The sequence below is a fragment of the Excalfactoria chinensis genome, chromosome 2 (genome assembly GCF_039878825.1).
Source record: "Excalfactoria chinensis isolate bCotChi1 chromosome 2, bCotChi1.hap2, whole genome shotgun sequence".
Classification (NCBI taxonomy): Eukaryota; Metazoa; Chordata; class Aves; order Galliformes; family Phasianidae; genus Excalfactoria; species Excalfactoria chinensis.
In genome coordinates this window covers 131,041,429-131,069,220 of record NC_092826.1, presented here as the reverse complement: position 1 = coordinate 131,069,220, position 27,792 = coordinate 131,041,429, and the positions used below count along the sequence as shown (strand labels likewise).

Genomic DNA, 27,792 nt, shown 5'->3' with positions numbered 1-27,792 from the left:
TGTTTAAATTTGGCTTTGAAACCATTGGGTTCAATGGTAGCTAAAGTCTGAAGTGCAGTGAAATCATTAAATCTATTCTCAGAAGGAAATTTCAAATAACAAGAAGCATGAAGAACAAAACTCAAAGCAGTAGTTTATTGATAGTCTTGGAAATAATTTTCCACACTACTGTTGTTTTGTTGTTGTTGTTGTTTTTGTTGATGTTGTTTTTGTTTTTGTTTTTCCCATAGCTCATGTATCATGCTAGCACTCAGATGCAATGAATTTTGAAAACTAGAACAGTATTTTCTGATTACTTTTCATATAAGATTTACATCTTTTCCAAAAGTGAACTGGTCAGAAATTAATGCCTTCATTCATTTGCTAATTTGTAAATGAACTTAAAATAATTACTACCTTCTAATCCAACTACTACACAAACTGATTATCTTAGTTCTTTACAAAATTGTGTATAATTGTGAATTATAGAATCACAGAACAGTTTAAGTTGGAATGGACATTATAAGATCTAAATTCAAACTCCTGCTCAAAGTAAGGTCATCACTGAATTCCCGACTGTGTCAAGGTAGGTCTTGATAACATCCAAGGCAGAAATTGTTAGAAAAGTGAATATTCCTCATCATACTTCTCATCCTATTGTGATTCTTGATAAATTACTTTTACTGATGGCAGTAAATAGACAATATTGAAACATCTTTTACTAACACATGATATCTCTGATGTCTCTCCTCCCAAAAGCATTAATTATGCTCCATCTATGCCTCATCACAGAAATTGCCATCCAATTTATTAACAACATGCTGATTTCTTTGATGTAACAATCCTACTCGAATGGTATAACTCAAGCATATAATAAAAATTCTTTGTACACTTGCATAAATAATCAAAGAGAGTAATTTCTCTTACCAGATTTCTCTGGGATTCCAAGGAATCACACTCAATAACAGGCAATAAATAAATAAATAAATAAATAAAATCAATATGTAAAAAGCCAGACATTAGTATGTGCTTATGACGAGCACACACTCTTGAATGCTATTCAGAGAGTAAGTTTACAACATTATTAACTCTGTAATTAGGAAGCACAACTTGTCCTTTTCTGCAGCTCAGTCCCAAAATTTAAATATATGCATTCAAAGGTAGCATATAGGTCCAATTTTACAATAAATTAATATTACATACATTTAATCTAATTATTTAAATTTCAATGAAAATGTGAGATGTCACTAACAACTTTCACAAGAAAAACACTGATCATATTGGATAAGGAAGGTATCCAGAATGGCATCTTATAAGTGAAATGACTCTGATAGTTATTAAAGGATACTTCTTCCATGGAGGGAAACATTATGTTTTTCATCATCAGTTATGATCTCAAATCAGTGACATAAAAAATATTCAGAAGAAAGAATACAGAAATAATAACAGTTAAGTACTATACTAAAACTATCCACAGAGAGAAATCTCCCAAAACTTTTACCTTCAGTGTTAGGAAGCAAGGAAGAATGAGATGGGAAGGAAGTTGCAAGTAAAGAAATCAACGAGGAGAAGCAAAGGAAAACAGATGGTTGAAAAAGAAAACAAACAAAAACAGGTAGGCAAATAAACAAAAAACCTCGAAGATAAACTGGAACAAGGAGGAGAAAGAGCAAGGCACAAGGCATATGCTTAAGAACAAGAAGTACTGTCTGACTAGGAGATAGTAAACACAAAATTATGATGCTCTGTTGAAGAATCAATCTCTGCTATTATGCATTATTCATGACACCATAGCAAAATAACAAAAATAAAAGGTAAATACTGTTCCTTGGAATGCAAATAGTTTTGAGCAAATATTTAACATTATTGCTTTCTTTAAGCACTTGTAATTTCTCACAGAAATTGCTGGTTGCTAACACACAAGCTGTAATGCAGAGCCTTATTATCTGCTTCACTGAAAAAAAATACTTTTCTATTCCACTCAGTCCTGCAGAAAGATAACCTCACAATATTCTGCTACACATGTGTTTTGTGGAGGACACAAAAGTTTCCTGTAGACACTGGAATATATTCCATTTTGACCATCTATGCTCTTCCTCCACCTGTCAACACCCAAATTCGTGTTTCTGTTTAAACATTTTCAACACAGAATTCTACTTCAATCCAGCAGTAAGACTACATAATGAATAACAAGAAACTTTGAAGCCATAGGAATGATGGGAAAAATAAATAAATAAATAAGCAGTCATATGTAATTTCATTTCTCTCAACAATCTATCACTAATGACTGTTTGAAGTCTGCACAGTCACCTAAATTATCATATGTAATGCTAGAGCTTCCACTATCAGGCAGTCCACAAAGCTGCAAGTAAAACATGCATAGCCTTCAATATAAAGAGTGAAATCTATCCTGAAAGGGAAAAAACAAATCTCGCAAGAACTATCTATCAAATATTCTAAAACAACAAGCTGGACGAGTGCACATACCAGAGTAGTGAGAGATACTCCTTGGCCCTCTTCTAATGCAAAAACTCCTGTGCATACAGTCTGGGCAACGAACAGGAGAAACTGGACTTCTAAGCCTAGTCTGAGAGCTATGATGTAATAGAAATTAGAAATAGAAATAGAAGCTATTTACCTGGACTCGAGCAAAGCATTTGTGACTGTTTTCCACAGACTCCTTCTTTACACACTGCAAGACGCAGAATGAATGGGTGAAGGGTGAGCAGGAAATTGTCTAGCAGCTGAATTCAGAAGGTGGTGACAAATGTTTTTTTTTTGAGGCTGGCAACCTGTCATAAGTAGGGTCCCCCCAAAGAAAGACATAACTGAAGAGCCCAGTACAGGCTTGGATCTGTGCGGATGAGGAGCTGCCTTATAGAAATGGACCCAAGGGTCCTGGTGAACAATAAGACAAATACCAGTCAGAAGTGCACTGATGTAGAAGCAAAAGCAAGTCAGCCCTGGGCTGGATATGCAGGGGCATGACTTGTAGAGATTGAGATGTGATCATCCTACTCTATTCATCTCTTGTCAGGCTATATCTGGACTACAGCATCCGGATCTGGTACCTACAATTCAACAGAGGATCCAAAAGAGAGCTACAAAGATGAATGCAGGGCTGTCAGAAAGACTGAAGGAGTTAAGTAGAACTTCCTGTAGAAAAAGGGAGTTCCTCACTGTTTTCCAGTACTTAAAGAGCAGCTACAAAGGGGATAGATGCTCTGTCTTCATAGGGAGCAACTTAAAAAGAACAAAGAGCAAAAGTTGTAGCAGGAAAGTGTGTATGGGAAGAAAGGTCTGGAACTGAATTCCTCTATGCAGGAAAAAGAAAAAAAAAAAAAAGCATCCATTGACATTCAGCTATGCTTGCTGAAAGTTTATGGAGATCAGCCAGTGGATGTGAGTGTTTTGTTTTATCAGTGGCAACAGTGACATGAAAGACAAGCAAAGTTCTGGACAGACATGCAGATTTTTACAAGTGTGGCATTCAACCTCTTTTTCATAAGTGGTGAAAATACATAGATATTGGTATGTTGAAAAATGGTGTTTTGTAGCTGAGAATTTGGAAATAAATAGGAGGCATTACTTTTGGAGTGACTGTTGTATACTAATTATGCTGTCTTGTTAATTCAAGATTATAAAATTGAAATCTTTGTGATGGGTCATTTTAATATTAGTAGAGCATCAGAGATTATATTAAGGAAGAAATGAAGTTACACTTACCAAACCAATTGAATTAGTTTAGTCCAGATCATTACTTACTATAATCCTTTTTTTGAAGCATAATAATACTACATAGCTTTAAGCAGCATAACAGAGAATAACATTTCAGTGTTTATCTGTGGGTATTTTTGTGTTCTTGTCATTGTTTTGTCATTGTTTTGTGTGTGTGAGAGTGCATATTGTGTTTGTTTTCTGGTTTTTGCTTCTATGTTTTTTATGATACCCAATGTCATAAAATGGGGAAGAGACTACCGTTCCCTTTAAAAAAAAAAAAAAAAAAGACAAACTAATTTATAGCTAGGTCTTTCAGACTTTTTCTCCCCTTACAGTTATTTCCATCAAGTCTGCTGAGGGAAAAGATGCCAAATGATCAATTTGGCCTCATTCCACATAAGCAGTTAGCTGATATCTCCCATATTCATGCTGTGTCAGAAGCTAAAGCCCAAGCATTATTCTAACCAAATTTTCAGAATTCTATTCTATATCACAGAATAAATTTTCAGAGAACTTAGTATCATCTCGTCATCTGAAGTGACCTCCACAGTTCTTGCTTTTTATATAATACAGTCTAATAATTGCCGCACATGAACATAAAAGCGCACTCCTCAAAAACAGCCCCTTTTGCCCAAGTGCATTGAACCCTTCCATAATCTGTCCTGTCAGTTGGGAGAATACTTTATTTTTGTATGAGCACACTCTAACTCTCTTGTTGAAGATCTTACAAGGATTCACTAATTCAGAAATAATGTGCAAAGGATAATACCATCTAATAATGAATTATTTAAGGCACTCATCTAGAATAAAGAAGTTATGCGTACCAGACAATGTTGTAAGGATCTTTTTTATTTTTATATTATACAATAAATTAGATAAACATGCAATTCACATCACACAAATGGTAAGAATTCTCCTCAACAATTCATACTAATTAACATGAAACATCCAAAGCACCGTATTCTGAGAATAGTATTATTAATCTATAATCTTTCCATGTGAACTTTGAACTTCTATATATGGCCCTACTAATTTCACAACTACACACACACCTGTTGTGGGTCACAGTACTGCAAGCTTACAAATTATCCTGTGGCACAAAATGATGGCTCAGTGCTGAAGTTCTCAAGGTGAGAAAGACAGACTTACGTATTCTTCTCCCCTAAAAAAGAAGAAGTAATTCAGTCAATTTTATGATTCATTACCCATTTAATTAGTATGTTTCCTCTTAAATAAATGACTGAAGCAGTTTTTTCTGTTTCTGAGGTCTTATAAATGAAGCAATTATGATACATGTATGACTAGCACAGCTCAATCATCCCAAGCCTAGTATATCTGACACAATCCATCTTTCATAACACAAATCCTCTTTGATCTGCATTATTTTGAGTGGTGCTTAACTCCATGGTGAATTTTCCTACCCAATAAAAGGAGAGAAACACACTTTTAATTTAAGAAGTGGAGACCAGAGTCATATGGATCATGTCAAAACACTGAAAAACATTAAAAAAAAAAAACAAACAAAACTTTTTTTTTGAAAAAAACAAAGTTTGAAAGTTAGATTACATAGAAATGTATCTAATATTAATAACATTTGTTTGATAGTGGCAATGAACAATGAATTTATAAGCTGGAAGCAGAAAGAAGAAGAAACAGTACAAACAATACAAAGCAATATCAAATAATGAACCCATTGAGAATAGATTACAAATTGTAGTACATACATGTCATTTAAGAAAACGTGAATTTACAACAGAAAACAAAACAAAACAACAAAAAAAATAAAAATGGAAGGGATGGAGCACCTCTCCTACAAGGGAAGAGAGTTGGGCTTGTTTAGCTTGGAGAAGAGAAGGTTCTGGGGAAATTTCACTGTGGCCTTCAAGTACCTGAAGGGAGCTTGTAAGTGGGAAGGGGAGTTACTTTCTACACAGTCTGGTAGTGATAAAAGAAGGGGGAATGTCTTTAAACTGAAAGAGGGGAAATTCAGTTTAGATACCAGGAAGAAATTATTTACTCAACAGTGGTGAAGCACTGGATGCCCCATCCCTGGAAGCATTCAAAGCCAGGCTGGGTGGAGCCTTTGCAGCCTGATCTGGTGGTTGTCAGCCCTGTCCATGAAAGGGGGCTTGGAGATAACCATCTTTAAAATTCCTTGCAACCTATGCCATATTATGATTCTATGATTTTCCACATACCTGTGATAGAACCACAAGATCAACAAGATTGGAAAAGACGTCTAAGATCATTCAGTCCAACCATCCACCTATCACCAATAAATATTTCCTAATGACTGTGTCCCTCAGTACAACATCAAAACAATTCTTCAACAGGGACAAGGAGTTCACCACCTCCCTGGGCAGCCCATCCCAGCACCTGGGAGAAGAAGTATTTCCTAAAGTCCAACTTGAATTGAGGCCATTCCCTCTAGCCCTATTGCTAGTTACATGGAAAAAGAGTCTTACTCCCACCTCACCACAACCTCCCTTCAGATATTTGTGGACAGCTGAAAGGTCACCCCTGAGCCTCTTCTTCTCCAGATGGAACCACCCCAGCATCCTCAGTGCAAAATCCCTCTGCCCCACTAGTCATGGAACTGGGCCAAACCAGTCTGTAAAACATTGACACTCAGCCACTCCTCATAAGACTTGTGCTCCAGACCCCTCACCAGCTTCCTTGACCTTCTCTGAACACACTCCAGGGCCTCAGCATCTTCCTTTTAGAGAGGGGCCCAAAACTGAACACAGTACTCCAGGTGTACCTCACTAGTGCTGAGTACAGAGGGACAATTGCTTACTTTTCCTCTTGGCAATACTAGTTCTGATACAAGCCAGGATGCCATTGGTCTCATGTTCAGCTGAGAGTCAACCAGTACCCCATGTCTGTTTCCTCTACACAGTCTTCCAGGCACTTTGTCCCAAGCTTATAGTATTGCCTGGGGTTGTTGTGGTCAAAGCGCAGGACCTGGCACTGGGACTTGTTGAACATCATCCCATTGGCCACAGTCCAGTTATCCAGCCTGTCTAGGTCCCTCTGTAGGGCCTTCCTATCCACAAGTGTATCAACACTTTCTCCAACTTGGTTTTCATCTGCAAGGATGCATTTGTTACCCTCATCGAAGTCATCAGTAAAAATATTGAACAGAACAGGCCCCAGTATCAACCTCTAGGGAAAACCACATGTGACCAGTTGCCAACTGCATGTGACTCCATTTATTACCACTCTCTGGGCACGGCCATCCAGCCACTTCTTTACCCAGCAAAGAGTGTACCTGTCCAAGCCACGGGCTGCCAACTTCTCCAGGAGAACACTGTGTCTACTGTCCAGGTAGACTGTCAGTAACTTTTCCCTCATCCACCAGGTGGGTCACCTGATCATAGAAGATGAGGTTGGTCAAGCAGGACCTGCCTTTCAAGAACCCATGCTGGCTAGGCCTGATCCCTTGGTTGTCTTACATATGCTGTGTGATTTCCCTCAAGATAATCTGCTTCGAAACCTTTCCGGGCACAGACATCAAGCTGGCAGGCCTATAATTCTCTAGATCCTCTTTATGACCCTCCTTGTAGATGGGAGTCACATCGATAAACCTTCAATCCACTGGGACCTTTCCAGTTGTCCAGGAACACTGATAGATGATACAAAGTGGCTTGGCCATCACCTCTGCCAGCTTCCTCAGCACCCTTAGGTGGATTCCATCTGGCCCCATGGACTTGTGGCAGTCCAGGTGGAGTAATAGGTCTCCAAAAGTTTCCATTTGAATCATGGGGTGTTTGTTCTGCACCCCATCCCAGACTTCCAGGTCAGAGGGTAGAGTACCCTGAGGATAACTGCTCCGACTTTTAAAGACGGATGCAAAGAAGGCACTGAGAACCTCAGCCTTTTTCTTATCCTCAGTGGCCACATTCCCTGCCACACACAGTAAAGGTTGGAGATTCTCCTTAGCCCATTATGGAGGGAATAACTTGTAGAAAAATGCTGTTAAATTGACAAGTTGTAGCTAAACAAAGATGGACAGATAGCTTTGATCTAGATGGAGTATGGGGAGTATATAGGCATAAAAAAAAGGATGCAGTAGACTATCTGCAGTAGCGAGTATCAGGGAACAGTTGAAATCCATCTGTTCTGTTCCTATCCTGTGTAAACTGATTGAATAAGGTATTATAGTAAGAGGAAAATTAGAGCACCTAACGCACTGTTCAGCTTGGCTGCTGAGGTTTTATTCATATACGCAGTTCCTCTATTATCAGTTTGAATATCTCACAAAGCCTATTTTCTTCGTGTCAGTATGATTGATGCAACTGTACCTAACAGCATTGCAACTGTATCACACAAGGCTAAACAAAATGCCCTAACAGTCTTCAATATTCAAGCCAAGAATTCAGTCCTGGCAACTGTAGCCTACAAGATCCTTAAGCACATCAAGGCTGCCTCCAGAACAAACAGTACGACATCCTTTCCTTCCTCCCACCTCTGTCATTAGACTTTACACTGTCAAAATACAGTTCCCTCCCGAGAGCTGTCCTAAAGAACAATGAGTAGCTATAATAAATGCTAAAAGCGGTGAAATTGTAGGCCACTTCCTAATTAGACAAGTGGGAAAACAATTACATCAGTTATAAGGATCAAATTCATAGAGCAGATGGAAAACAAAACAAACAAAACAAAACATACTTTCAGAAAACATAGCTCCATAACACTGAAGACACGTCGACTTCAAGATCAAATGTAAATGGTTTAACAAAACTGAGTAAAATAAGTCAGTTCTAAAGATGAGCTAAATGTCTGTACCAAAGCAAATCATTGCAAAGCTTCCTCAATGTATTGCTCAGATGACAAATTATCAGCTGCCTGTTTGTTATCTTGAAGCTGTTGTAAAAGTGTATATTAGCCTAATTCCAATTGAATTTAGAGGGAGAGTATAAGCATTAATTTAGCTTTTCCAGAGCTACCCTTAAATAAACTGATGTGATTTCATTTCATGTTGGAGTTATTCAAAGTGGGACTTTATAGGTGTTTATATACTTCTACAATAAGTTTACCTTTTTTATTACAGTTTATTACTTGCGGATATCTTCAAATATAGGGAAATAACACAGAAAAATCTCTACACTATCACTAGCGCAGCTACTTGTACAGAGAAAAAAAAAAGTACTCCAAGTATGCAAGCTATCTGGAAATGTGTCTTTTCCATTGTCAACACACTCATCTTAGCCTCTGAGATTTGCAAATATAGAATTGCCCACGTAATAAGCATAGACATTTCTTTGCACGTACAGTTTCTAGAAGCATTTATCTCTGTCTGAGTAATATTGACTGAAGTACTCAAATGACTGTACGTGTGCCTGTGACTGTGTGAAAGTTGACAGGATGAGAACATGTATTTTTTTGAGTAAGAATTGTTTAATGCAATGTAGTTGTTGAATCAAAACAATAATTATTACAGCAATTAAAGTATAAAACTTGAGTCAGCACGTTGCTTCTATTCCTGACTCTCCCTGACTTTGTAATTTTGGGTAAGTAACTTAGTTCCTGATTCTGCAAATGCTTTTACTTATGTTTTACTTTATTCCACAAATAAATAAATAAATAAATAAATAAATAAAATGTTTCTGGAACAGCACATTAATATTTATTAAACTTAATAAAACAAGGATCTGTTTCTGCTATGACCATGGGCACACTGCACAATGAAGCAGAACAAAAGGTATGGCAGGACAGGGTTTCCATCCAGTTTCTCTCATTTGCTTTGCCTCTCCTCCTCCCTTAGACTCAACACGTGTCTCCAAGCTGTGAATACTTGTAGACTGGGATTTCCTTTTCCTACGTGTGCCTGAATGCTTGTAGTGCTTCCAGATGCTGCACACACACCCGGGGACGAGGCAGACAACGACCAGGCCCTGTGGCATAAGCTGTGCCACACCACTCTGCTCCTTCAGCCAGAGCTGAGTCTTCTCATCAGCAGTCAAACCAGAGACAGACAGAAAGCGACGCAGCATTAAGAGGAACCGCAGTAACTGAAGCAGTGGGAACAGGCTGGGAAGGGAAGGATGAGCTCTCGCACAAGGGGCTTCCCCCCGCAGAGATAAGCCCTGACAGCGGGAGGGCCCGAAAGAAAGCTCCTCACTGGAGGAACTCCCCAGCAGCAGCAGCTCCACGCACCGCGCTGTTACTCAGCACTCCGGCACCAGGAGGATGCGCTAACCCCGTCCGACGGAGCTTCCTCCACCCTCCGCACCGCCCCCCTGCCCAGACGCCAGCCATGTTCTCCACATCACCCCCACCCCGGGCGCCGACGGCGGGGGGGGGAAGGGCGCCACGGCGCCTCCCGCTCCTACCTGCAGCCCCTCCCCCGCCGCTCCCCCGCCTCGCGCACACCCCCCGACCTGCCCGCTTCCTCGCAGACGTAACCGCCCACTTACGGCTGGCGATGGCAGCGCGCCCTCCTATTGGCTGCTCGAGCTGGCCGTCAACTGCCGCTCGCGGAGGGGCGTTGGAAGGCAGGGCCGGGCGTGCTGTCAGCGGGAGCGGTCGGAGGAAACGGCGGTGGTGGCGGGAGGTGCGGGGTGCGATGCGGGTGCTGCACGGCTGATCTCGCTCGCGTTCACTTCGCCTCTTTTCCTTTCCCTGGGTTTTTCGTGTTGCTTCCGTGTTGTTTTTTTTTTTTCCTTTTTTTTTTCCCCCTATCGAAACGCGTTCTGTAAATTCATTCCAACACCTGTTATTTTTATTTTTTTTAATTTTTTTTTTTAGTTTCAATTTTTATTTTCTAATTGGAGGCCAAATACTTGACGGAGTCGCTTTCGCCTGCCCGGGCAGCAGGGCCGAGCCGCAGGGGCTCCCGCATCACCTCGCTTCGCGCCCCCCGCCTCCCCCGCAGCCATGGATCACCAGCCCAAGTTCTTCGAGAATCTCTCCGGCACCGGGAAAGCCATCGGGGTACTGACCAGTGGCGGCGATGCTCAAGGTGGCTATGGGGGAGAGCCGGGAGAGGGTGAAAGGGAAGCGGGGAAGGTGGGGGAAGCCCTCGGGGGATGGTGTGAGGGAGGGAGGAGCGCCGGGAGCCCATGTGGGAGGCATGCGGCAGTGCGGGAAGCGGGGGCCGGGGAAGGGAGAGAGGGCAGCTCGGGCTGGGGAGAGGCTGCTGGAGGTGCTGCGGTGGTCCTCGGGCTCTTATTTCCTCGCTGCCTCTCTTACTAAGGCCGTTGAAAACCGTTTTTGCGCGGCCTCCGAGCTGCAGGCAGACCCTCTCATCCGTCCCTCCTGTTCTTGTCGCGTTTCCCAACGCGTGGCCTCCTCCGAGCCTGGCAGGGCAGAGGATATAGACTCGCTCCGTGAACTTTCACCATCAAAATGTCTTCACTCCGGGAAATGGTGGGGGAGCGGACGGCTAGTTGGAACAGGAGGAGGCTGCCTGGTTGCTGCCAACCCTCGCTTCATCCGCTTCTCGCAGCGTGTTGGCACCGGGCTCACTTTCCTGTTCCTACTCGTGATTTAAGAACTCGGGTGGTGCTCTGCTCTCCAGCCCAGCAGGAGCACATTGGAAACGTGTTTCACTTAAATGCCTGAAGTGTTCTAGCCACGGGAACAAGGGGAACAAAAGACCTATAGTCGTTAGAAGGAAAGAGAGCCTTGATCACAGCAAACTTAGATCTGAAGTCGTGTTTTCCCGCACTTTCATTTCCCCTTTTCTACCAGAAAACCTCACATAAATTAAGTTTAAAGTTTCGGTTGATTAAGGCTCTAAATCTCCTACTATTTATTTATTTATTTTTCATGTGGCATAACAGGACTCTCCACTTTTGCCAGTTAAGTGGAGATTGCTTTTAGCTTCCTTTGCTGAAGTCACAACTGTTTTATTACTACTATTGCCAGAGAGTGCTTCGGAAATACTTTTAAGTTAAATAATGTTCCTCTAACACGCTTTTGGAAGGGTTAAAAGAAAAAAAAAAATCCCTTTGCGCATGGGCTCTGTAGTCTAAAGACCAGAACTAGTTGCCCTGCACGTGGACACGTGCGGGGTCCAGCCAAGTTTGGGGCATCCTCCTGGTTCTTCCAGCGTGTGAGCAGTACGAATAGCACCCCCCGCTCTCCGGTGCCCGCTCCCCGCTGCGTCCCCGGGCCGGCAGCACCACGGAGCGGTGCCTCCGCGCTCCCTCCCCGCCGCCGGTGTGTACGTGATCCGCTGCGAGTCGCTGCGGATTCCGCCTCCTTGCGTCATCGGGGCTGGGAGAAGCATCCTCCCGCCCTCTCCCCGCAGGAATAACGGGGAGTCCCCGGTTTAACTTGGGATTATCGGGAGTCTTTCTGATCGGGGATGCGAGGGCTCTGGTACCGATCAGAGAGGAAAACGTTGTGGTTCCTGAGAAAAAAAACAAATCGATGACCTTAAATGGCTTCTCTCTTGCTCCTCAGTCAGGTTACGTTGGTTCACGTTTTATCTACAGTTTGCTCTCAGAGTCATTACTTCCACTGCTAAATGATTCCAGAAGGAACCGTGAGTCAAAGCTCCGTGTAGATGGTCTGGTCGCCAAATCGCCATTTTAACTTCTAAGTGTGACAGGGCATTGCCTCAAGCAGCAGTAGCGTGTTCAGCAAGAGGCTGACTCGCTTCCGCGTGTCTGGAGATTATATAATGCATCAGCAGATGCATCTCTTTTTATAAAGTATTAATCTCCGCTTGCTACTGTGTGAATTAAGGCACTTAAAGGACTTTTAGAATCTGAGTGGCATCTAGATTATTATCCACCAGGTTGCAGTTGCAGTGCATTTACACGGAGAGGTAAAGATTAACAACAGTGAAAGTTGCTGTCTGAGGAGTGAGGTTGTTGTGAAGACTGAAGAAAAGAAGCTGGATGGCTTCCAAGATATTTTGTAGGCAGCTTTGTTGATGTAACTTAGAATAAGTAGAATGCACTTTTAGAATGTGGTCCTTTGGACTGAAACAACACAGCTGAGTTTTATAAGCCTTACTATCTTGAGAACAACATAGATGTGTAAAATACAACCTCTGGTCTGTTTGCATGCTAGGCTAGGCGTAGGACAAGGGACAAGATGAGTCATGCCTTGTCAAGGTCATTTTCCTCGTGTAGGGCAAATGTGCTAGAGAAGTTGTGAACTATGAGCAGAAGGAAATACTGTGCTGTTGCTGCAGAACTCTTTGAAAATACACGTTCAGGCAAAACTGTAGGGCAGGCAAAGCTACCAACTCTGAATTAGGCAAAAAAGTGAAAACAGAATAGTTCCAGACTCCTGTTTCTTTCCTTTTTTAGATAGACATCAGAAGTATTCAGATGATCTGTAATGCAAACCGACCTCAGCAGGAAAGGCAGTGGAAAGAGCATCAATTATAGTTGCAATAAACATGAATCTTCATCCCAGTAGGTGCCTTGATTTAGATAGGTGGGCAGTAAGTCTTCGCCTAGAATAAAATAGCTTGATAATATTTTAGAATACAAGTTATTTTCTTTGTGGCTGCTGTACCTTTGAATAATTTAGGAGTATCATTATGTAAAATGCACAGGCTTTTTCTATTTATAGAATATTTTAAAGCATAAACTACTTTCTCACCTTTGTGGTACATTCTTGCAAGGTTTTATGCGTGTTCTTTTGACTAACTGTGGAATATTAAGCACTTTATAATATGTAAGCTCCGTACTAAAGTTAAGATTTAGTCATCACGTTTCCAACCCCACCATAAACAATATGCTTGTATTAAAGAATGTATTAGTGGTTTATTTTACATCAATACACTACTTACAGTATTACACTTATTTTATTGTTATGCACTAATGTGTGCAAGTACTAAACTTAGCAGGCATTACTTTACCTAGCCAGCTAAATAGTGAACTAAAGCGAGTACTTTCTCCCTTAATCACAAGTACCTTGAGAGGAAAAGGTTTTTTCTGACAATTACTCTCAAAGTTGAGGAGCTGATTCAGTTTCTGCTCTGTTTCTAAATGAAATGCCACTCAGAAAGGTGAACTGAAAATGGGTTTTGAGTCACTCTTCTGTCATCACACTGCAGCACTCACCATGATCTGCTTTAATTATGTTGGCAGTATTTTATGCTGGCTACCAGTGGCTACCATGGATAATTTTGGCAGCTGTAGGTCACTTTTACGTTTGTGCAACCTCCAGTCAGACTGCCTGTTCTAGGATCATGATAGGTGTGGTTCTACAGCAAGAAGAGCGGTGTCATCTGAAAGCTAATGGAAGGCAGTTTTGCACCACTGGAAATAATAAATTTGTGGCTGTTGCCCATCTACTCATTCAGGATTTATTTTTTTTATAGTGTTGTTTAGATTTAGATTTAGATAGCAAGTAAGGGGATGTAGAATATGGATTACCTGGTAATGTCCTAGAATACCACAGGCCATTGCTGCTGAAATAAAGATTTCCATTTCTCTGTCTGAAGCACTGCAGGCTTAGCAGCAATGTTTCAAGTCATATTTAATATGGCAGACAGATGTACTGCTCTTGTCATGATAGCTTACGTTGGAAAAATAAATTGTGATTGATGGGTGAATAATAAACTAATAAAATGCACTCTGTTATGGTGTCCAAATTGTAGAGTTTATTTGCTAATGTTTATGTAGTTTGAAGATAACCATTGAGGCATCTTTCTCAGGAAATATGTTTCCGTGTTTCTGTACACATAGGCGTGTACAAAAAGCATTTAACATTTGGACATGCGCAGAAATATAAGTAAAATCAAGGCTCATAGTTACTAATAGATGAGTGTATTTTTTCAAGAAATTTAATAATTTGGAAGAACTGCATCTATAATTCTAAGATTGAAAATAGACTCTGAAGATGTGCTTTAAATCTTGAAGGAGGTATGTATTCGCTATGGATATCTGTGCTGTACAAAGCTCTGATCTAATATAGTGTTATTGTTAGAAAAAGTATATAGTATTCAAGTATCTAGAATCATTACTGTGATTGAAATAAAATGCTATATGATTAAAGGCAAATGGAGAAAACTCCAATTATTATTATTTTTTTTCAATGATTTGTTCAGATTTTCTGGTTTTTCTCATCTTTCAGTTTGATGGTTATAGACTCTTAATTCATTACAAACATATCCATTTATGTTCCTGAATGAAGTCTTTCTGGTTGATAGTGTTAAGACATTCCTGTAGTTAGTGTGTTTTGCTCTGTAATCTTTTAGCTCAGGTTTCTTATTCAAGATAGGTATTACATGAAGCATGTACTTAAGTACTATCTTTAAAATCGGTAGTACTTTTCCCTGGTTAGTATTATAGTTACTCATATAAAATCTTCTTCTAGCTCAACACAATAATAGCATCTTAATTTTATTCCAACTCCTCTGTTGTAGTTTGGTATGTGCATGTGAAATAGGATGCAGCCATGGGGCAGAAATACTCTTTTGAGGAAAGGGATTGTCTTCAAAATAACTTATACATTTCAGCAGTTCTGTTTGTAACTGTGCTGTGAAAAGCTTGCAATTTCAAAGACAATTGAATAGACAATAAATTCCTGGATGGTTTTACATAATCTCTAAAATTGATTTAAGCAAATAGTTTAAACATTGCTGAGTCCAAAAGGGCAAAATAAATCATTTCCTCTATCAAAGGCTTTAATGCAAAAGCAAATGATAATTGAGAAAGAATTTGAATAATTCTTATGTTATTAAAAATAATCTTTTTGTCTGTGGCTTACTTTTGAAGCTGCTGTTCTAATCCTATGTGTTTATTGGTGCTGTATTTATTACTCAGAACTAAATTCATGATTAACTGGGTAAATCAATTTTTCAGTAATAAGCATAAAATTACATTTTGTAGATATTATGGTAATTCATAAATGCTATTGTAAGACTCCACAGATAATGAAATAGAGCAGCATTTTGTTAGACAAGTTATGCAGAGACTTTCTGAAATGCTCTGTATTTACATGTATTGCTGCAAGCAGCACAGTGTTGAAGGTTAGATAGCTAAGATATGAAAGTCTAAAGCTTCAGTGTTTCACCTGTACTTTGAAGACAGTGAATCATAATATGCTTTAGTCCTCAGTTCTCACAAGCTGCTAGCCATTTTTGGAGGGGCTTGCTAGTAGTTGTCTGAATCTTCTTCCTGTATGAAGAAAAAAATACACATCACCAAATGATAACAATGTCTGTTGTATAAATTTACTGAGTTCCAGTGTGGGTACCGAGGACGTGCTTTCTGTCTGTAACTCTTTTTCCTGGGCTTTTGCCCTCTTTTCAGACAGGTAAATTATGAGCCTTCCCAGTTTTTCATATGAGACACAGGGAAATGAAGAAATACTTTAAAAGTATGTGATGATATTATGCATATATTTATGTGAGAATGATTAATGGATTTCTCATTTTGAGGAATAAACATTATTTTACATGTGTGAAAGGTAAGCCTGGTCAACCTTTGCAGGATAACTTTTAGGGATAAAGTGATATGCCAGAGAATTTGGAGTAAGAGCTATCCTTCTTTAAAATAGACTATTTAGGAGATTTATCCTCAGGATACAAAGGTGTGTGATATATGACCAACAATACAGAAACATGAGTAGTAAAAAGACGAGCGTATGTCTTTAATAGACGCTGTAATGTTCGTATTTCACTTTTTTTGTTTGTTTGTTTTTTTGTTTTTGCTGACAAAACTTCAGCTTACTTGGATCAGACACCTTTTTTTATTTTTCTACTTGAATACTCGGGAAACAAAGACAAAAGTTAACACAAGTTAACGAGCGAGGCAGCGCAGTCTTTGTAGGCAGCAGTCTCTGTAGCTGAACACGCCTTACTATTTCCCGTACTTTGCCAAACACGAGGGCTGTCAGAGAGGAGCCTCGAGTACAGAAAGTTCTTAAAGGCAATTCTGAGTGTCCTTGGTGACTGACAATGCATGTCTTTCCTTCAGAAAATGAACTTTCTAGCCACTGTTCCTGAACTTTGCAGTGATACAGATAATTCAAAAAATTTGTTCTTACCTCTTAAACAAAAAACCTAAAAACAACAAACAGTTGTTCAGCTAATGAGTTGAAGTACACAGTGGACTTTAATGAAAGGAGTTGCTTGTGTTTGTCTTGGTTTGCAGAAAATGGCAGTGCAATGACAGTTCATTTTATAACTTGAAAATGGGAAAGGTTTCTGTGTTTTTCAGAGGACCTGGTGTGTATCTGTGTGTGTTACTGTCTTTATTTCATTATTGTTTGCTTGAAAATTGTTTCACCCTGTGTAGCAATTTGTTTTAATCTTAAATTAGCATGCTGACTTTCTTTTCAGCACAGCATGTTGAAATAATTTCTCAGCTTTTCCTTGGCATTATCCAGATCTTGTTCCAAAACTGCTCTTTTTGTGTGTGTGTGTGTGTGTGTGTGCTCAGCCACGAGGCAGAGGGGCAGTGAGAGAATTCTTGCTATTACTTCCTAGTTTGGAATTTATGGGAAAACAGTTACTTAAGATTTTCTACGTAAGGCTTAGTGCCTGTATATAAACAACAAATCACACAACAAATCACAATGCATGACATCTTGATTTTGGCAGTCTTTTTGTTTTAGTTTATGTTTTATGTTAAGTATCATCAGTAACTTTCAAAATATTTGAGAAAACCTCAGCCGCATTCTTCTTTCTTTTTTCCTTTCCCAATGATGGTAGTAGTTGGTAGGGGTGGATCTTTATGGCATATTGTTATAGGTTATATATCCCTGTCACCCTGTTTTTGTATTTCTAGATAAGTGAGCGTTTAATGCCTCTGGTAACAGTGGAGCTCACCTAATATTTTGTTACTTTGATGTTAATGAATGCAGCAGGTGCTTCACGTGTGTGTTTCTGTCATCCCTTTTTAATGGACCTGTTGAGCTTATTTCTTTCACTTTAGCCTGGCTGCTCCTTTTTTTACCTTATCTTTGCGTAATTCCTTATGCCCATGTAAGGAGCAAGTAGTATATTTTTGTGTGAACTTAACGAGTGAGATGACACAATATCTGAAGGGATGTATTATGTCAAAATTCATTTAATGCATGTAGGGGAATCAGTAGAACTTTCATTAGTGTTCAGGACATCAAGTGTTTGATATTCGACTTGAGTGTAAGACTTCATATTAATAATCGTTTATTAGATGTGTGAGCAGTGAATTCCCATGTGAGACTGCATTTGAAGGAAGCAAAGTAGTGTGTAAGCATTTCTATTTTCTTTGAAATGAGTAAAAACAAACAAACAAAAAAACCTGACAACATTTATTGTATTGATTTACTACTATTTTTTTTCTTTCTCTTTAAGTGGACACCTCTGTCAATGTCAGGAGCTTTGGTTGTGCTCTGAACAGAATACCGGTTGTATAGATTTGCGTTATTTTGGAGAGGTCTGGGAAAAGCTGTTGCAGCTTAATTTCTCCTTTGAAGGAGCTACATTGGTTGAATGTTTTACATTTCATATTGAAAACTTAATTGTGGCAAGAATTTCCGTTCTCTTTCTGGTTTAGTAGCTCTTACGCCTACAGTGCTGTTCTACAATAAGCAACAGTTTAACCACTGATCAATGTTGCATACTGGCATTCATATCATTGTCTTTGTTTCTATCCCAGTTGCAGCTAAGGCAGTTATTACATCAAAGCAAATAGTTTTGCGCTTTTTGTATTCATGGGCTGATAGCACTGTCATTAAGCAAATTCCTGGTTAATACATGCTGATCGTTGTCTGTCTCTGGGAATGAATTAACGTTTTTTGCTTTTTAAATTTGTTTTCAAAGGCACTGAAAACAAACTGTAAGCACTCAAAGATAATCAATACCAATGTCATTTTGCTTTTTATTAACAGGTATGAATGCTGCTGTACGTGCAGTAGTACGCATGGGAATATATGTGAAAGCCAAAGTCTATTTCATTTATGAGGTTAGTAGGTTTTTTTTATTTATTCTGTGTTTATCTTCTGCCTATACTTGAGTAATCTGATTATACTTGTGGAGACTGTAAAGGGCGAGTAGTATAGAATAAAAAGATATTGTATGTATCGTTATCTTTATTAACATTTATTTTCACGCTTATTTGTGGAAATTGCTTTTTATATGGTATGTGATAAATCTGTTTCATTTGAGAGCCACTTTTTATAATGCATTGAATTCTTTATGTACTGTTGTAAGCCTGAAAATATTGAGAAGATAGGTGGTTGTTGCTCGGTGGTGAATTTCAGACTTTAACTCTCATTGATGTATTTGTGTACTTGTTAGATGTTTCTCTGGCTCCTATCATTGTAACCTCCTTAAGCCTAGTTAAACTGCTAATTTTTAATTCTTTGTCTTCCCCCCCCCCCCCCCCCCCCCAGGGTAAATGGGGTTTTTGTCCCTATTTCACGGATAACATGGAGTGCTTTTTAATAACTCATTTTTACCAAGAGTTCTGTAGAGGGTTTGTGCTTTCTTTCCTAGCTTAAGTACTGAAAGCCTTCTGTATCAGTACATAAAATTTTGTGGTTGAAACTTTTCACTGCCTGTGCATGAAGACTGTTAACGCGCATAATGATCTGAACAGTTATTTGACACAAAGATGTGGAAGACAAGTTTAATATAAAATACAGTATTATCGGAGCCTGGTAGACTGAAATACACTCTCACTTAAAATGTGCAGATTGCACAATTCAGTAAATACGTCCTAGTAAAACAGTCATTCTATTTACACTTGAATTCCTCTACACCTACTTAGAAGTATGTGGTGAGTGGAAATCATTAAAAAAAATAATAAATAAAATCCTGTGGGGTAAGATCTAGTAGGCAGTGTTCCTAACAAAATGTGTTCTTTATTTTCAGTGTGATTTTATCAAAGAGTTCATAGAAATGATAGGAAAGTACTTTGTTTTCTTTTTTGTGCATCAAAATAAACAATTCAGCTTTAAAAGGCAGCAATTTATCTATCTTCTGTTCTTGGTCTGCTTGTTCCTAGGCTTCCTTTACTAAAGAGATGTGAATTGTATTGAAATGCAAATAAGTAGAGGGCTGTGCTCCGAAATTCTTTTGTACTACACTGCTACAGCAAGTAGCTCTGAATACTTAGTGTGTGCTAATTATGTGACCAACCTCTAGTATTCTTTCAGCGTTGAGCTGTTCTGAAGGCTTGTTGAAATGGGTCAAATATTTTTGAGGAAGGAGGGATTTTTGTTGTCTTTAAAGGACAGTTTTTTTTCTTTCTTTCTTTCTTTCTCCCCTCCCCCCCCCCCCCCCCCACTCTAAACTGAGAATTATGTTTATTATTCGTCTTAGAGTTTGTTACCTTTTAAAGGCTGTCTTGTATAATGGAGTTTATTTAGTCATAAATTTTCAGAGAAATGCTTCTGTTTTTCTGAACTTCAGAAATTCCATTACAGAGTAGCGTACTTCTCTAATAATTACTAGAATTTGCTAATGTGAAGTTGTCATCTGTAATATGCTGATCCCCATTACTGAAACAGCCTGTATCAAAATCACAGAATTTTTGGAATCAGTCAGTTGTAGAAATAAAGTTACCTTTGAAGTTTTGATTGTTGGGCACTGATGTGCTTGGAGCTGTGACCACTTGATCCAGTGTTTGACCGCCCCCTCAGTGAAGAGCTTTTTCTGGATATTTGGTGTGAACTTCTCCTGACTCAGCTTTTGTCTGATCACTGATCATCTGAGGAAAGAAATTCGCTCCCGAGGACCTGTAGACTGCTGTGAGAGCTCCTCTCAGTTTTCTGTAAGAAACAAACAAAATACCCTCAACAGTTCATAAGAAGTCATGCCCTCCAGTCCTTTCATCGACTTTGTTGCCTTACTTTGGTAAATGTTTTCTGATTTGTAGCCAAAAACAGAGTAAAAGTCTCAGCCTTTTGAGGTTTACTTTGTTGTAGTATGCTTGTTTTTTTTCTACTGTCAATTTTGCCTTCCCTCATAAGAACTTTTGCACTCTAAAATCATCCATCTTCTACAGTTGTGGCCAAAACCGGTCAGTATTTGAAGTAAAAAACAAACTCCATTTTCCTGTGCTTCATTCAGAGGTAGGAGAGAGACTATTATTGCAAATAAGCAGTCAAACAAGACTCATTTTTATAGATGTAATTTATTTATTTATTTATTTTTTTAAGTTGTCACGGGTTACCTAGACTTACCTGTGTCTGTGACAGGGGGCAGCCACCCCGTAGAGCCCCCGGTTTATCTTCTGAAAGAAACCGGAATTCTAATGCTACTTAGGCAGGCTTTGATTCCCAAAAGGAGGTGTGTGGGGGTGTGTGTTAAATGAATAAGAAACACACACAAATATTACAAATATTAAAACTAGTTTTAGAATGCAAATAATTATTAAGAAAGAACCCTAACAAGCTGAACGTATCTTACTTCATTGAAGTGGGCACATCTGAAAATCATTCTATTCATTTGTGGAATAGTGCTTATTATACGCAGTTGCCCTGATTTCACATTTCAGTCATGTTAACATCTTTTAGCACTTAACGTTAGCATTGTAACAGTTCGTAGTTACCTTTGTACAATAGCATCACATTATTTTCCAGTCTCCTCCAGATTGGATTCAAGCCTTAATACCTATTGATTTATTTCACTCATCCTGTGAAAGCTGGAGAGGTGAAAGTGCATTACCAGTCTGCTGTGGGAGACTAGTTTAAGGTTTTTGTTTGTTTTGGTTTTTACTAATCAAATATGACCTTTTTAAAATGCAAATGAGAAGTAAAATTTCTAGCTCTCCTCTATGGCAGTTCATTTTAGAAATGGATGTTTCTTTTTCATGGATTGAAGTGCATAGCTCCCCATGGATGCATGCTCTTAGCATGGAACTTTTAGATTGTTCACCTTGATTTTAGGAGTCTTTTTCTCGAGTGGCTAGTGCTGGAAATGTAGTGGTACTGTACTCATGGATTTCTGTGAGGAAAAATTTGTCATTTATATGATAGTTTGTGCCCTCAGTGATACTAGTATTTCATGTTATAAAAAGCTCAGTAAGCAAATTTATATAACTGCTGAAGCCCTGAATGTCTCGCATGAAAGGTATCAGAAGACAGGTCGTTCTTTTCTGGAAGTTTTTGTAGACTTAAGATGACAGTCAGGGTTTACTGCCAGCCACTCTCCAGAAGGTATGGTGTACGCAGTATGTGTCCTGTGAATGTCTGAAATTTCAGGTGTTGAATGTACTTGAAAATAACCCCCTTATGTTTCCTTCCCCTATCCAAGTATGTTGCTTGCTGTACTGATGAAATATTTCAAGTTGAATTCCACCTTTAAAATGAATTGCTCAGACCTCAAGTTGTCATCAGCATTTTAAGTAGCTGAACTGGTAAATGGAAATCATGCTCTTTATTAATACTTGGTCTTTTTTTTTTTTTTTTTTTTTTTTTTTTTTTTTTTTCCTCTATAGTTGTTCTAGCAAGCTTTCTCCAAATACTTCTGTGCCTTTTTTATCTGCCAGTTGAGTTGAAATTGTAGTCAAACTGTTTAAAGTGAGCTTACATACACCACTTAGCAAGCAGAAGCAAAACTGAGTTAATGCAAAGAAAGGAAAAATGGATCTAGCTTGTTCCAAAAGATCCCTGTCTTTGCCTTACAGTTGGGGAAAACATTAATATAGCCCTCGTTATTGCATGCCTACATAGAGAAACTATCACAGAATTGCAGAGTGGGTGGTTGAAGTTTGACTGTCTGTAGATGGACATAATGACTTCCAGTGGCAACTTCAGTGGACCCTTCCAAACTCAGCTATCCTATGATTCTGAGTCAGTAAGAGCTCATCTTTTTTGGAAGTTGTGATTCAAAACATAAAACCAGTTTCAAGTGGTAGTTTGTCCCTTCCCTCTTTCCTGTGTTTTAGGTTGGTTAATAAAACAAAAACTAGCAATTTTCATGCCTTTACTACAATATCCCTTTACTACATATGCCTGTAATACTTTCTTGAATGCAGTCTGATTATTTTTCCTTTCAAGTAAGAATGGAAGCTGAGTAATTGGAGCAAATATATTGACTGTATGTTTTTTCACCAGTTTGCAGCATGGCTTCCTGTAATCTGTTACAAGTAATATCATCATACTCTTTCAGGATTTATTGTCCATGTATAGTTGCCAAAATAAACATAAGTAAGAAAGATTTTCTGTCCAGTACTGGGTGACATAATGAACTCTCTGTATTCTTGTTTGTTTTTCTTTTAGTGCCTCTTCAGTAGTTGTACTTAATTTATACACTGGAATAAATTGGACTGAGAAATCACACTTTCTCAGAAAGATATGTGCTTTCTCAGAAAAGTATTGTTACATATCTTGTATATGGACATACTTAGAAAAATTTGTATACTGAAGTTATGTAGGTTACACATCTTTAGTTTCCCAGCTTGGTCTTCAGTTTTGAAGGAATTATGCAGATAATGCCTTGGCTTCAAGACACCTATTTTGGATGAGTATGCATTAGACACATACTAAAGGTATATGGAGATTACACAAAGCATTGAAAAGATCTGTTGAATGACAGAAATGTGAGACCAATCGTCTTCTATCTAGCTATTTCTTTGCTGTTACTCAGTCATCTAAAATGTAAGTTAGTCTCACTGAGCAGAAGCTTGTAACTTGTTCTCTTTGGCATCTGTACTAGAATCCCTGTGAGCTTAATTTGAGTAACTTAAACATTTGCAGAGGCCACATTTTTTTTTTTATTTTCACATTCTATTATGTTAGTGAGGGATTCCCAGTTTTATAGAATATTCATATACTATTGTGTTACACAGTACTCCAGTAAGACCAATACCCTTCTTATTGGATAAAAACCTTCATCTGTTGCAGATCATTCCAAATTAGGTGTTTTTACTTTACAGCATCAGTTTTGCTGTCTTCTGAACATACATATGTCTATGTATTTCCTAACATAATACTTGCTCGGACATGATATCCTTTAAGTATCTTTTAATTCACTGTTTTTAATTACTTACAGTTTCCTTAAAATATATAAAGGGAGTACTACTACAGAGGAAATGTTGCTGCTTTTTAAATAAGTCTTCTGTACTTTCCTTTTTTAGGGTTACCAAGGAATGGTTGATGGCGGTGATAATATTGTTGAAGTTTCTTGGGAAAGTGTATCCAGTATCCTGCAAGTGGTAAGTATTAGGGGGTAGGGATGGAGTCTATTGTCTCTCTTCTCCGATCTCCAGGTGAACTGGATATTTCTATGGAAGCTTCTGTTACCTATGTAAAGCTAATATAATAAACATAAATCAGCAGTGAAAAACATGCTTTTTATTTTTCTGGTAAAACAAACAAGAAACGTCTGGAATGTTGTGAGATGTTATAGGTGCATGTATTTTGTATATTTTATTCTCTGTCCATCTGATATAACCTGTGGCCTTATTATTAAAAGAAGGTTTTGGTGGTGTAGGCAAGGATGGACGAGCAAAGGCAGGAGCAGAAAGTAGGCATGCTGGAATACATACTGCAAGTATAACATCAACAGTGAAGCTGAGAACGTATTAAGTTGTTCTGATAAAAGACTTCTCATCCTGACAGATTTCTTTTTTGTTAGAACAAGTTGTAGTACATTGTTTGAAATGCAGTCTCTTTTCCATTTACAACAAAATTCCTTAATTATGAAAATATCTAGCTTGGTATTTTTTTCTCAGTTATATCACGTTACATTTTGAGAATGTCTACATGTACACAGAGATGTTGTATCATTTACTTTTGTAAATTATTCTTTTGTAAATTATTCTGGGTTATAGATTAAAACTAAGTTCCCTTTTTCTAGGGAGGTACAGTCATTGGTAGTGCACGTTGCAAATCCTTTCGTACCCGGGTGGGTCGCCTGCAGGCAGCCTACAACTTGGTTCAGAGAGGAATCACTAATCTTTGTGTGATTGGTGGAGATGGTAGCTTAACTGGTGCCAATCTGTTCCGTGAAGAATGGAGTGGACTTCTAGAAGAACTGGCGCAGAATGGTAAGTTTGTGTTTCGACCCACCAGACTTACAGTTCAATCTTTAGAGAAGTAATGTACTGTAACTACATATTCACAAACTACATTAATAGGATTTTTCTTGTGTTCAAAAATCAAATGTATGTGTTCTACATAATTACACATTTCTTCATAATATAATAGTTCTTGATTTCTGTACATCCTTTCCTGTACACCGTAAACGTTGAGAAAGACCAAATAAACTACTGGACAGCTGTCTATGTGGTTTGTTTTGGTGTTGTTTTTTTTCCCCCTCAATTATGAACCATTTTCAGGGCCTGAACTTTAAACCTTCTACTTGAGAAGCCTCTTTTCTTCAAATACAAACTGAGGTGGTGATTTTTTACTTACAAGTTACATGTTTGGTTGTTGTTAAATGATGATGTTTTCCTGCCTATGTGCTTCTGTTTGTTTAAAATCAGAACATTGTGTCTCTTGGTAAAAATGTATGCAGACCATTAGCTGTTTTTGATAGCATCCGAGAGATTGTTCAAGGAAAAGTACAACAGTGCAAGCTTATATAATGCTGTGCTGTTGCTATATGTTATTCAGAATATTCAAGTTTTTTCCTGGGTTCCATCAATTTCTGTCTTTGAGACTTACTGAACCAGATGCTGTTATCAGTCCTTTAAAATTTTTTCTTCCCTGAATGTGTACAGTCTTCTTGAACACATGGATTTTTGCTGAATGCATTGTATAGCGCTGAGTTCTACAGCTTCAAGGAATTCATGAAGATTGTGAAGAATCTCCTATTTATTTTGAACTTGCTGGTTTCTAGTTTCATCTGGTGTCTTCTAGCTTTTGACTTAGAACAGTGAATGATCAATCCTAATTCCTCTGTTTGCCTGTTTTACAGCTGTTGTACTTTCTTTCATCTCTTTTCTAGAATAAAGAGTCCTTTCTTAGTTGTTCTTTATATTATAAGCTCTGTATCTATGATCATCTTTGTTGCCCTTCTCTGAACCTTTTCCAGTTCTACCATATCCTTTTTGAGGTGGGGAGGACCTGAGCTGCACCCAGTGTTCAAGATGAGGGCATACCATGGATCTGCACAGTAGTATAATAATCTTTGTTTTTTTCCATTATTTTCCTAATCTTTCCTAATATTTAGATATTTTTTTGCCTTTATTTTATTTTATTTTTGAGTGCTACTGGCCACTGGTGCTGATTCATTAATGAAAACAGCATTATTTTATTTTGATGTTAGAATGTGTTTTTCATGTGGATTAGTTTGCATTTATGTACAGTGAAATCATTCATTGGTCATTTTCTCTTGCTAGTCTTCCTTGTTTCTTCACAGACCCCATGCCTTTAAAACTGAAATAGTTCAGTTGGATCAGTAAGCTTAGGCAACTTTCTGCTCATTCCTTATTATAGGTTATTGCTTAATATGCTGAACGGTACAGATCTCTATAATACTTCATCGGTTACCTTCCTTGGTTGTGAGAATCTGCATTTACTACATCTTTCTGTTTTTTACTTTTCACCCTCTGTTTCCTGTAATTTATTCCATGCAAAAACCTTCTCTCCCATGCAATGACTTCTCAGTTTTTCCAAAATCCCTGGGGGATGGACCTTGTCATTGGCTTTTAGGTAATCTAGGTAGTGTATGTCAACCAAATACCCCTCATTTGTGTGACTTTGCTTACAGAACTCTAGAAACAGTTTGTATATAATATTAAATTATATATATAAAACAGTTTGTATGTAATATTAAATACTTCGGTAGAAAACGTTTTGACTCTTCTTCAGAATGCTGTATTTATCTGCAAGAACACAAGTTATATTTTCTGCTATATTTTCTAATATTTTCTTTGGTATAGACATTAAACATATAAATTCATAGTCTAGAATCTGTCATTGAAAATTTGTTGTTACATTTGCTACAATCCCCTCCACAGATACTAAGGTAGTTTTAAGGACTGAAGCAGCTAAGATAATTTGTCCTCTAGATCCTTTAGAACTCTTGGGTGATTCAACATTTTCTCTTATGCCTGTGGAGAGACATACTAAAACTGTCAATAGGAGCTTTTCTATCCTATTTACTTATTAATCTTGAAATCAGAGCCTTTCAGTGACGCAAAAGTCTTCAAAAGTGTAAATGATGTGTTAGGATTGCTTGCATATACCCTCTTGCATCCAGTTTGCATCATTTTGCTTCTTTATTGCATGTCAGACACTGATACTCCAAATTAAATGCTATTATACCCCAGACATTAATTTTAAGACATGATAATACGTTGACACTTTGATGTGAACTGAAAAGCTCTTTTTTCCCTCCTTATCATAAGGAGTTCTATGCAGGATTCTTTTGGTTGGTTGGTTGATTGGTTTTCCTTTATGCTTTTGACTAACCTTGTCATGTGAAATATCTAAATGGCAGTTATGTTTGGATATGTTGAATTTGTAGAGCAGCTAAGCAATTATCTGATAATGTTGAGTTTTATTAAGTTTAATCTAACTTAATCCAGATTCTTCTCTGGATATTTTTTTGCAGGAAAGATTGATGAAGAGGCTGTTAAGAAATATGCTTACCTGAACATTGTGGGAATGGTTGGATCAATAGACAATGACTTTTGTGGCACTGATATGACCATAGGTACTGACTCAGCCTTGCACAGAATCATTGAAGTTGTGGATGCAATCATGACCACTGCACAAAGGTAAATTGTGAATATTATAGAAAACTGTTATACAGGTGTGGTTGTTATGCTTCAAATCTTGTTTCCTATTGTTATACACTAATGGAGGGTATAAGGGAGGTTCATCTTAAGATGTTAGGTAACTGGTATACATAGTATTTATTGAGTTTGAATACATACTGTGGTTTCTTTGCAGCTTTTCTGCCGTTCCCATCATGGCAGTACTATAAGCATCTGATTGTAGAGGCAATATCAGCTTTAGGAGAAGGCTTCAGTCTTTATGTTTTAAATCTCTCCTAGACAGAATATTCTAGAGAAGATTCAGACAGTATCCATTTGTATGTAAACTTTGCTCAGGCAAAGTTTAAGCAATTAAATTACATTATTATCCACTGAAAAAACAAACAGACAAGATACCATTGTATCCCTAAAATTCTTATTTAAACGTTTGTATCACTTATGTTTCTAGAGATTGTTCGCGTCTTGTCTCCTAACTACTTTTATTTATTTTAGAGTGAAGTGTAATGAGAACAAATTA

General features: G+C 38.3%; 1 protein-coding gene across 4 annotated transcripts in view; it reads left to right on the top strand.

The window, feature by feature from the left end:
* The first annotated feature begins 10,122 nt into the window (after positions 1-10,122).
* The window catches only part of PFKP (phosphofructokinase, platelet), a 40,411-nt gene continuing 22,741 nt past the window's right edge, over positions 10,123-27,792 (top strand). For 3 of the 4 annotated variants that reach the window (XM_072330226.1, XM_072330224.1, XM_072330227.1), the window contains exons 1-6: positions 10,123-10,255; positions 10,450-10,663; positions 18,490-18,563; positions 23,685-23,762; positions 24,407-24,596; positions 27,110-27,275. In XM_072330226.1, coding sequence (XP_072186327.1) covers positions 10,579-10,663; positions 18,490-18,563; positions 23,685-23,762; positions 24,407-24,596; positions 27,110-27,275 — 593 coding nt within the window. In that variant the 5' untranslated portion in view covers positions 10,123-10,255; positions 10,450-10,578. The remainder of the gene's footprint in view (positions 10,256-10,449; positions 10,664-18,489; positions 18,564-23,684; positions 23,763-24,406; positions 24,597-27,109; positions 27,276-27,792) is intronic. The other variant, XM_072330225.1, reaches the window with a different exon arrangement.